General features: G+C 42.2%; 1 protein-coding gene across 4 annotated transcripts; it reads left to right on the top strand.

Moving 5' to 3' along the window:
* Positions 1-2,011: 2,011 nt before the first annotated feature.
* Positions 2,012-12,010, top strand: dph5 (diphthamide biosynthesis 5). Of its 4 annotated transcripts, none has more exons than XM_020498626.2 (7): positions 2,012-2,137; positions 3,536-3,660; positions 5,784-5,892; positions 7,293-7,413; positions 9,120-9,180; positions 10,400-10,503; positions 10,581-11,107. In XM_020498626.2, the coding sequence occupies exons 2-7, from the start codon at positions 3,578-3,580 to the stop codon at positions 10,814-10,816; spliced, it is 714 nt and encodes a 237-aa protein (XP_020354215.1). In that variant the 5' UTR covers positions 2,012-2,137; positions 3,536-3,577; the 3' UTR covers positions 10,817-11,107. The 4 variants fall into 4 exon arrangements, with proteins under 4 accessions (XP_020354215.1, XP_020354213.1, XP_020354214.1 ...); XM_020498624.2 differs by lacking the exon at positions 2,012-2,137 and adding an exon at positions 2,613-3,064; XM_020498625.2 differs by lacking the exon at positions 2,012-2,137 and adding an exon at positions 2,615-3,064 and having other exon boundaries at positions 9,141-9,180; positions 10,581-12,010.
* The last annotated feature ends 14 nt before the right edge of the window (positions 12,011-12,024 follow it).

Raw genomic sequence — 12,024 nt, 5'->3', positions numbered from 1 at the left:
CAGTACAGAGAAGTAGAGTATGGTTCAGTACACAGTACAGCACACTAGACTCGAGTACACAAATGTACTGTAGTGAACTCTACTGCACTGTACTGAGCTCTACTGTGCTGGACTTTGATGTGTAAACCTGTGAAACATGAACATCTATGATTGGTTCAGATTTAGTCCAGTCTTGGTTGTGGAGCTCAATAAATAATAGCCAGTGTGTAGAAAAATACCCAAAATACCTTTATGTATCCATTTAGGGTACATCACCATGAAAGGAATGACATTCATCTCCATAATTATGCAATTCCGTTACCAGAACTATGTTACCGGTGTAAATCCTCTTCACTTACTGTAGTTGAATAACCATAAGAGATTTCTTTCTAACTCAAGGTTTCATGTCATAGCTGACACCCACATTTTTTTTCTGCAGACATCTTTGAATCTTAATCTCTTAATTAGGAGCAGATATTTAACAAAGTTCTTGGAAAATGTGGTCACATAAAAAACTGGAGGAAGATTTTACCAACATTGCAAACTTTGTATTTGCACAGTTCTTCCAGTAAATGTGTTTTTGTGTCAAATTTTCTGTGCATTTTTTTCAAAAGTAGTGCATAAATCAATGGTTTTTGTTTGGCATACATTTGAATTCCGCTACTGTGGAATTGCCCTTTATTTAAAGAGAATAAAAGATTGACAACCATGTTTCAATTAGTAACTTATCAAACCTCATGAAGAAACAGATAATTTGATACGCTATTCAAATAATAACCATTTGCCAAGTGGTTCAGTGGTGGAGAGTGGACAAGATGGTTAATATGTCTTAGACCTATGTGTTCCAATTCCTTCAACTCTCACTTCAATTGGTGTTGAAGACCACCTTGGTCTTGAAAGATGTACATTTGGATACATGTCCTCAGCAAAACAATGCCTGCTGATAATTTCCTTTAGGCGGGTGCTCATTTAATTTCCAACACAGAACTCTTCCCCAGACAATTCTGCTAATACTTTCTATTTGTTTTTGCACACCATGGCAGGCTATCAGCTCTAGACGATCTTTCCAGTCCGTTGTACAGTATTTCTGCCCTCTGTTGCACTTCCTCTTTTACCCACAGCTCCCTCGACAGGTAGGAAGCCATTAGCAATCTCATATCAGATTTCATATCTGTCTTGAAATGATTATAAAAGTAGCCTTAATTACCTCTAGCTCCTCTTGGTATCAGTGATATCACACTCTGATCTTGTGAGAGAGAACTTCTGTTTATTGGAATTTTCATCACTTTCATGGATAATGTGTTAGCTGAAAGTCTGAAAAATGAGTACAAGACTCCAGGTTTAATAGGTGAGAGGAAAAGGCATGTCTTATTTTGTTTTGTTTTCTGTAGGTGATGGTGGGAGGGAAGAGGAGGAAACACACACACACACACACACACACACACACACACTGCTTCCCCATCTCAGCACAATGGCAGTGCCTCCCTCACTCTGTCAATTCGAAGCAGTTCTTGGAAAGAGCTGTAGAGACAAGCAGAGGCCCACAAAGCCCCTCACTGTTGGCCTCTACCCTCAAAGTTCCCATTGCCCAAGTTCTCCATTTGGTGACAAAATGCTGCATATTTCTGAACATTATATTGATATAATGAAACCTGGTCAGATAATGTCGAATACATTATTGAAAGGGAAGGAAGTTGTTTAACAGATGTCTACTCCACATTATCTTGGCAACTTTGTGAACACTGTACACTGATGAGGTAATAAACTGCACTCAAAACCAGGCCTTCACATTAATACATTTTGATGCCACATTCCTTCCCATTAACATGCAAGTGCTTGGGTATTGCCCAAACCAGCACCATGAAAAGTGTTGCTCCCTGTGGATTGTTTTACAATACATGTAACGAATCAGCTAGAATCAAAACTCTAAACGCATTCCAGTCAGATTAGAGAAACTGTGGGGTCGAGTTCCGGGGCAATGCCTGTAACCTTGACAACAGTATCCATTCAATAAACAGGACAATCAGCGCAAAACACAACCCCATGATCTCCTCTGCCTAAATAAATACTGATAGGGAGTCTAGTAAATGCTTAGAAAGAGTGACATTAGAAAGTGAAAATGTGTGTTGGTGAACTGTGATGGCATGCCCTCTGCATTGTGAGTATGATCTTCATGCTTAATTTTTTGAAATGTGCCTTTATTTAACCTTTATTTAACTAGACAAGTCAGTTAAGAACAAATTCTTATTTTACAATGAGGCCTACCCCGGCCAAACCCTCCCCTAACCCGGACGACGCTGGGACAATTGTGCGCCGCCCTACGGGACTCCCGATCACGGACGTTGTGATAAAGCCAGGGTCTGTAGTGACTTAGAGGCAGTGCATTAGAACGCTGCGCCACTCGAGAACATGCACTTAACTATGCAATCACATTGTTTTTTTAATTTTTTACTTTTACTTTGTAAAAACGTTAAAGTCACAAGGAAATTGAAAAAAAAAGTCAAACTTTAAATAAATAATCCGAAAGTAGCCTACCTGATGCTCCACCGACGAATGCACTCCCACTGTTCTAATACCGGGCTGGAACGGACCCACATTACAGGAAGACATGCAACTGTGTCGTAAAATCAAGAGTATTTTGCGTCAAGACGTATGTGAAATCGTATAGTGTTTACACGTGCGTTTAGTAACAAGTGTGGATTCCAGTTCCATACTGTAGTAGCGGCGTATATTCACGAGGGAATCTGATAATAAATGCAAGCGTATTCTAGGTACCAGCTTAGATATGTTATGTCATAACTAACGGAACATTTTAAAACGGCAGCGGTCTGTTTTCTGCCAGGTTTAGCAATTAGCTAGCCTTAGCCTGCTATTAAGACAGTTGTGATGACGTGTGGTGTTAGCCACCAATATAGCTAACTCATAAAAAGTGTGGTATTTCTACGTTGCGATGCTGTACTTTATTGGGCTTGGGTTGGGAGATGCAAAGGACATCACCGTAAAGGGGTTAGAAATTGTAAAGCAATGCAGTCGTGTATACTTGGAAGCCTACACGTCCATATTGACAGTTGGGAAAGATGCATTGGTAGGTTGAATATTATGTAGCACTATGGCATGCATGTGGTGAAATTGTGCATGTCTGTGCTACAACAATCCCTCCCATTTCGAAATCGGCACTGATGCAGTCCAGAGCATGTGATAAAACTGCATCAGGGTACAATACCTCTTGAAGTGCGTGTTGTCCTTGCTTCTAGTTAAATATATTATAGACTTTTCCATGACATTAAAGTTGCATTAGTTGAAATGACCAATGAGTGGCTGGAAATCGTATAGACTGTGTGGCGTTGACACTTCCTACTCATGGTGTTTTCTTAAAATTGAGTAAAAGTCACATGTTCTCAAGTTTATAGACAGTGCACGTTCATTAAACAGAGCTCAAGCTGGCAGGATGGAGATAAAGGTTTTATCGTTGCCACCAGATAAAGTCCATCCACCGTTTTTAAAGCAAGTTCAAAAGGCAGTATGTGTCGTGAATACGTGTGATCTATGACCTTAGGAGGATTACTATGGACGGGAGCTGATACTGGCTGACAGAGACATGGTGGAACAGGAGGCTGATGAGATCCTGAAAGGGGCTGACGTCAGTGATGTGGCATTTCTTGTGGTGGGAGATCCATTTGGGTAATTGATTACTGTACTTGTTTTTCATGCTTGAAAAGTAATTCATTACGTTATGACTATTACTGGCAGGCTAGTTTCAAAAGATGTTGCAATGAACAATATAAGTGCAGGCCCTGGCTGTAGATGAACTTGCTAACCACTGCTCCAATAGGATTGAAGGACTTCTGGGAGGTCGTAAGGCGCCTAGGAATGTTACACGAGCCCCTCCGTCTCCCAGGCAGTAGGCGATCGTTCATGACGCGTCATAACAATGTCATAAGCGGCATCGTAATGTGTCCTAACACATGACACGTGACCTTTATTTTATGAATGCTTATGACAGCTGGAATGAGCTATATATTTATTTGCATTATGACAGGTGTGTGTGATTGATCAGACACGCTAAGGAGAGATCTCCATCTGTTAAGTTCACGATTACCTCCACTGACGCACACACGTCATATCACTTCCCCTGTTTGCACTGCTCTAATGTATGTACAGTGTGATATAATGAGTGAGGTGTTATATCACACATACTGTACACGCACCTTAGTAAGTATGTCATGAAAATGAAAGTCCCAACACATTTTGAGGGAGTGTATACAACAATTACAAACAGGATTGAAAATAACGTCATTACAAACCGGTTGATAAAACATCATTACAAACAGGTTGAAATAACGTCATTACAGACGGGTTGATAAAATGTCATTACAGACGGGTTGATAAAACGTCATTACAGACTGGTTGAAATAACGTCATTACAGACAGGTTGATAAAACGTCATTACAAACCGGTTGAAATAACGTCATTACAGACAGGATTGAAAATAACGTCATCACAAACAGGTTGAAATAACGTCATTACAGACAGGTTGATATCTGGTTGAAATGACAGTGTTGCATTCAGTTTTTCTCTTAAGGGAGGCACACAAGTAGGAATGAGTAAATCAGTAAGACATAGCCCTATCTGATTAGGGAGTACCATTGTAAACAACACTCATCAATACCACTCACTCCTTCATTTCGCTATTTGAGTTGTAAACCAATGGATAGGCTACATTTTTTTTGTTGACATTTACAAAACATGGTTTTGTTAAATCAATAACTAAAGAGAACCCTGAACCTTCAGCGGAGAATATTGCTTTGGTGATCACACTGTTTTTCTTCTTTGCCATTTGAAAGCCTGCTGGAAGTTGATGCTTGTCATCATTTGAACAACATCCCTTGCCACAAAAATATTGAAAGTATCATGACCGTGGTATGCTTCAGTCCGCAATGACTATCATCTGCAGTTTCCATTTGCTTCCCATACAAATGGAAACAGAACTAATTGCTACAATAATACTATCTCACAAAATCGTTTGGTATGACATCGATGCTCAACGGAGCACCACACGATTAAGAAAAGTGTTTTTGCAGCTATTTGCTCTCTGAGCCGGTGGGGAAACGTTCTGGGGAGGGAGTAGTTGGACCGAACTGCTGTGTGAACACTGCAACGTCTCTGGAAAGAGCCACTCATTCATTGTACTGCACTCCCATTTGCTAGCGCTACTAATAGTGCTTAACGGGCATGGGGGTGGCAGGTAGCCTAGTGGTTAGAGCATTGGACTAGTAACCGAAAAGATTCTAAGATCAAATCCCCAAGCTGACATGGTAAGCATCTGTCATTCTGCCCCTGAACAAGGCAGTTAAACCCACTGTTCCTAGGCCATCATTGAAAATAAAAATGTGTTCTTAACTGACTTGCCTAGTTAAATAAAGATTTATTTTTTTAAATGGTGAAGAATGTTTGGCTCTGCTCTTTTTCCATCCAAAACCACTGACCAGGAGGAGGGGAGGTTCAGTCAAATTCTCCACTCTCCATCACGGTCACGATTTGCTCCAAGAAATGTTGGGATTTAATAAAGTTAATGACATCTAAAACCAAGGATTCGGTTTGGGGCCAAGTGTGGCCTTTGAAATAAATAAATCAGGCAGTCTCACTGACCATAACCATCCTTACTGTAGCAAATTGCCAGTTGGTTTGGAATGGAAATGGAGCAGCAATGTGACATTTTTGGTCAAAGCTTGGACTTTGTTGTCAGGTTTCTAAAGGCAGCATCATGCCATGTTCTTAACACTTGATGTATATTTTCCTTATAGCGCCACCACCCACAGTGACTTGGTCCTGAGAGCAGTGAATGCTGGGATACAATACAGGGTCATCCATAATGCCTCTATCATGAACGCAGTTGGATGCTGCGGCCTCCAGGTACGTCCACTTGAAGTCCTATTGGAAAATGAAACACACAGATTAGCAGAAATGTTGTCTACTTTGCTATATAAAAAAAAAAAGAAGAGCTTATAACATCTGGTCTTCAATGCCCCATCATCTTAACCATTCTGTAGCAACGTCCTATGAAGGCAATCAAAGAGCATAATTGCCATTGGGAAAGAAAATCCATGCGGAGTCTATGGACTGAAATGGCAGAGCAGCACCAATGTCTCTTAATACACAGCTCAGCCCAGGACATCCATAATGTGGCCTTGCATTGACCTGTCAGGGGGAGCATTGTGAGCATGGGGGCATCCAGCTGTCCCACCCTGCCTCTGATGTGGTGGTGGGGGGGGATTAGTGTTGCTAACGTCAGTGTTAGCGCATCAGGGTTGTCATTAGTGGGTAGTGACGCTCCTTTGGGCGTGCATCAGACGCACTAGTTGGAAGTGATCTGGCAACTCAAAGCCACTGCCAGTGAGCAATGACAGGAGAGAAGGAGGCTTTGCTATTCTAATGAAGGACGTGCCCATCACAGGGATCAAGGTTGTGTGTGCTCCCTGCCTGTCAACCTAGTGTGCTTCACCATATCCCTCTGGGGAGGGGTGTTCTATTCTATACTATATGTGACTGTATAATTTACCTTTCAATTGGTTGTGCATTTTAATTGTCTTCCCTGTTACCCTACCAATTTCTTTTTAAATAAAATGACCAACTTGAGTTCAGATGACTGGGAATATGTGGGTGTTGAATTAGCATGTTTTGCCAAACATCAGCATATCAATTTGACATTGGTTTCAAATGAGATGTAAAAATAGATGGCTAAAATGAGGTATTACAATCGCTCTCTAACTCTCTAACTAAGAATTTTAAATGGTAAGAGATGTTTCAGAAAATACATTCAGACCAGCCATATCAAGTGTTTTGTCTAGCTCAAGTCAACAGTGTATTGGTCTTGCACTGCAGTGCTCTTGTTAGTGTATTGGGGGAAGGGGGGAGTTAGGTAGGGTCCCAATGCATGTTTTGGGTCGCCGTGCTGTATCAAGCATGCCGCGGCTCAGAGTGCCATGTGATTTTTCACACACTGAATAACAGGAAGCACCTTGGGACACTTAGTGCAATCCAGTCTGCTGCAGCAATCACGGCCTGCTCACGAGACATAATTTTGCTCTACACACACACACACACACACACACACACACAAATATCAATCGATAAGCTCACAGGAGCTGTCAGACAAGTGAACCAGAACCACAAACTCTTTATTTGAGAAACTGACCATTCACACCCAATGCTGCTGTACTAAGATACTTTCAATGAACCCTGAGTAGAAGACAAGTCTAACCCTGAGTAGAAGACAAGTCTTAAATCACATTGTGTACATTACCTTTGGACAGCTGTACAACTTTGGAGAGACGGTGTCCATTGTGTTCTGGACAGATACGTGGAGACCGGAAAGCTTCTACGATAAAATCAAGAAGAACAGGGACCTGGGGATGCACACACTATGTTTGCTTGGTGAGTCCTACAGTTTCATCTCTTTTAGTAACCAACCAAATCAGTACAAACATCCAGTGACGCGGTGTCCATATTAGGAGTCAAGTGACTGTCCTAATATGGACCGTGAAAAAAATACGAAGTGGAAAATCTGTACAGAACAGTAGGGCTGAGACGATACCCATATTGCAATATTTTTTTCCCCACGGCAAAAATTAAAACACAAAGCTGTAAAAAACTATTTGGTCATTTAAAAACCAGCTGTTTGTAAAATAGTGTGCTGTAACTTGGAAAATACATAAATGTGACTCTGGATGACAACATAATGATGTTTGTTCCCAACATTAGGGCCGTTTTCATCAAGAAGTGAAATCCGCTTTGTTTCCTTTGCCACTATACTAACGAGTGTTGCGATACTGGTATCATCCTTACAGAATAGCATACATACAGTATGCCCGTAACCATTATGGACCGCTCACGCTACGTAGTAACATTGGGTCTGGTCACACCCGAGCACATGGTGAGGAAACATGGGAGGTCACATCCGTGCACACGTGTGTCTGAGTGATTCTCCAGGCAGTCCCTCAGAGCTCATATTCTTCCAGACCTACTTCCAGTCAAGGTGCTGGTCTGCCTTCCAGGTGGAGGAAACGAGCGAGGATATAGTGTGTGTGTGTGTGTGTGTGTGTGTGTGTGCGCCAGCCAGCCAGTCAGTCAGTTCTACACACTTTCATCTCCGGGAGGCTGGGACCGAACAAAGCCCTCATTATGACTGTTTCTACTCCAAGACCTTTTCCCTCCTGTGTGTGTCATCCCCTGGGTGCGTCATCCCCTGGGTGCATATTAAACAGTCCTCAATCACAGTCACAGTAGTAGACTGGGGAGTAGGTTTCTGTAATGGGAAGGCGGCTGTGACTGCAGAGGCAGATGGCCCGAACGCTCATAATTTATGTTTATTTGAGCAAGAGATTTTTGTTTGGGCGCAGAGGGTTGCCCCCCCCCCCTATGAACCTCACATGGGAGAGCCCTATAATTCGAGGTAATGGATGCTGGTTGAAGCAGAGACGGTTTTGGGTCACACCCTTATTGTCTCTGTGGGCCAAGTTCCCTATGTGTCCCCAGGTGCGGCCCCAGCTGCAGAAGGGTGTGTGCGCTTGTGAGCTCACCGATATGAACCCCACCGATATGAACCCCCATTATTCAATAGTGGATCGGAAAGCCTGGCATTAGCCAAGGCACCTCCACACCCGTGAAGCAAAGGGCACGATTCTAAAAGGATGAAGAACGAGCGCAGACAACAAAAGCAGACGCACGCACAACTCTGATTGGGTCATCTATCATGACTTCCCCGGACAACATGCATGCCATACATCTACATGAGGGAAACCTCATCACTGTAATGAAACTAGCAGGACCATTGTTTCTGTTTGATTAATACTGATTTATAACTTTAAAAAAAAAAAATTGTTTGGGTAAGATTTTGATGGTCTTTGTGTAAGGAATATTGACTGTTCATATTATTCAACAAAATGATGTATGATTATTATTCTAGCGGAGCGTAAAATGTTCCTGAAAATGGAATGGCTTAAAGGTGACCATGGAAGACTTAAAGGGATATTTAGTTCCTCAAGCTGGCCTTGGGTAATTTGTCAAGATGTGTTGTTCATGGCCAGTTTGAGGGGAAAAGGAATTGTCCACATCTGTGAAATGGTTCATTACCTCCACAGCCCTCCTTTTTTTGTCCGCAGATATCAAAGTCAAAGAGCAGTCCATGGAGAACCTCATGAGGTAAGTCTCTCCTTTCCCCCTCCTGCGCTGGACTGTCTGGGAGGGGGCCGTCTGATTTATATCTGGTCAGTGGTGTTTCTATCCAGCAGGACTCTGAAACGGAGCAGAGTTGAGGTTTATTGCAGACGTTCACTTAACATACATTTATACTGGCAGCTGGAGACGGGCCAGGCCAGTGAGTCAAAAAAAATAATAATACAGTGGTTTGTTTGACTTGGACACACAATCTGTTGTCAGTGTCGTCTCATTGGGCCAGGTTCAGGAAATACATTTAGTATGTTAATCTCCTGCATGTGTTTTCAGAAAAGATGACATACAACCAGTCCCACACTTGAGAATCAACAGACATGTCTGTTTTGGATGCCAGTTCATCTCATTCCACACTAATGCGTTACTGTATCATGTATTGGTTTGCAGGAAGGTTGTCAACTCCTCGTTCACTTTGCGGTGTCCTGCAATTATTTTCCCAACAGGAGCCTGCGTGGAAGTAGTTTTATATGTGAATCTATAAAAGCTGAAATGGACTTCAGTAATCTGCCATGTAAGGGTTATGTACAGGGGAAAAGTGTGGTTTTCATTTAAGACAGAAAAGAGTCTTAATTTCTCCAAGGTTTACTGGTGCATATATATTATTACTAGGAAATGGAATAAACACATGCCCTATGATTTTGGTCAATATTAAAATGTTTGCGCAGTGAGAGATTCCTGCCATACAGTATTAGCCGAAGGAAAAAATACCCTGTCTCCCCCCCCCCCCCCCCCCCCGGCCAAGGAATTTAGACACATTTGTGAAGGTTTTCTTTCCAGTAACATAGTTATCAAATAGATCTCTGGCTTGCTTTGTAAGCATTTTATGACTGTAGGAGATTTACACGAGACTCCGTTATTTTAGTTCTGATCTAGCACCAGAACAGCCACAGTGAAACATTGCCAGAATAAAACCTGCTTGATTTCAAAGTGCTGAAAGGGCTGAGAATAGCCCCATCTGAGCTACTCAGCACAGTACTGAATGCTTAGCATAATGGCATGTCCTTTTCTCCTTCCTTTTGAATGGCTCTACTGGTAACAAAGGGGCTTGCTTTGTCTACACCTGGTTATTAGATTCAGCTTTTTTATTCTGAAGAAGTGACCTCCACAGCACTTATAGGTCTGGGCAGTATGAACCCATTGGCATTGCATTACTCCATAAGTAACGTCCTCGTTTCTTTTTCTTGTAAAGGGGCCGTAAGATTTATGAACCGCCCAGGTTTATGACCGTGAGCCAGGCGGCTGAGCAGCTCCTGGAGATAGTACAAAACAGGAGGGAGCGGGGAGATGACCTGGGTGAGTTGCTATCATGTTGAATTGAATGATGTGACAATGTGAAAGAAAAAACACTAATTGCCTCGCTCTCCATCTAGCCATCAGCGAGGAGACCATATGTGTGGGTCTGGCCAGGGTGGGAGCAGAGGACCAGGTCATCCTCGCGGGGACACTCCGCCAACTGGCGTCATGTGACCTGGGCGGCCCGCTGCATTCCATGATCGTTACGGGTCACCTGCACCCGCTGGAGGTAGACATGTTGCGTTTGTCAGCTGCCACCCCCGACGCACTGCAGAACCTCCGAATGACCGACAGCTCAACGTACACCTCCTAATGCCTCAAGAATGACTCTCAGGATCTCCAAACGACCTAGCACACACAAACACAGGACCATGTGTCATATAGGCCTGCTAACTTCTGTTGACTTGACACGCCTAGCCGCTGACCGATACCAAACACCAGTAGATCTGGATCGACATTAGGGTTATGTATTTAAACGTTCCATCCCGGGTATAATCCAGTATTTCCCACCAGAACTGTCATTCTAAAGCATATAAATATCTCTGATCAGCATGAAAATTCAAGCCATACATTAAAGACATTGTATTTAACATTCAGCAAATAAGTTTGCATCATTTGAAAAGTTTTTGTTCTGACATGCACTGTGAACTATAGGACCTTATGTAGACAGGTGTGCCTTAATCATGTAGAAACAGGATGCACCGGAGCTCAATTGAGGGATAGTTTTTGTCGTTATGGGGTAGTGTGTGTAGATTAAGAACAAGGCTGTAATGTGAAAGGGAAGGGGTTTGAATGCTTTTTAATGGGCAATCCGTTACTTTGCTTCCCTAAAAAAAAAAAACCCTGTGCTTTATCTAAAATCACAACGCTAGCTGGCTATGGCATCAAAATGTTATTAACATGATTGAAGAGGTAATGGAGGAACATAACTGAGTCAGATTATCTTGGTAAAAAATTAAGCTGTCCTGTAATTATGTTTGCACTTCATTTTCCAAGAATACAAATCTTCTGGTATGCGCAGCACTACTGCCAAAAAGTCAACCTGGACCCCTATCTGGGCCTGTGAAACCAGAATTAAGAGATTTCTTACACAGACCAAAGCATATATTTCACTGATTTATTAATACTGATGTGCTTGAATGACACTTAGAATTCATCATCTAGTTCCTGAGTTGGAAGGATTTTTTAAAGGCGACAGCAACTCCCTTTCCTCCTCCAGATAATGTAAGGGCTCGTATCGCTGAAGTTCACAGCTTCTGAAATGTAAAAAATATGCAGCGTTTACCATGAATGCAGTCTCTGCTTAAGCTGAATAGCTGTAGCTCTTCAGTGCTACAGATAGTCGAGCCCTACTTGATATGCAACAATTTAATGACAGTCAAAAATAAAAAATGTACAGATAAGAAATCATGGATGACAGCGCAAACTGAGCAAAATACATTTGAAAATGTGCGCCACCTCTTCTCTCAAATATCCATGTAACGAATAAACATTGATGTGCAATCTGTGCCAAACCTTTTC

This window comes from Oncorhynchus kisutch, linkage group LG13 (assembly GCF_002021735.2).
Source record: "Oncorhynchus kisutch isolate 150728-3 linkage group LG13, Okis_V2, whole genome shotgun sequence".
In the NCBI taxonomy this organism is placed as follows: Eukaryota; Metazoa; Chordata; class Actinopteri; order Salmoniformes; family Salmonidae; genus Oncorhynchus; species Oncorhynchus kisutch.
This window is presented reverse-complemented; position numbering and strand designations above follow the sequence as displayed.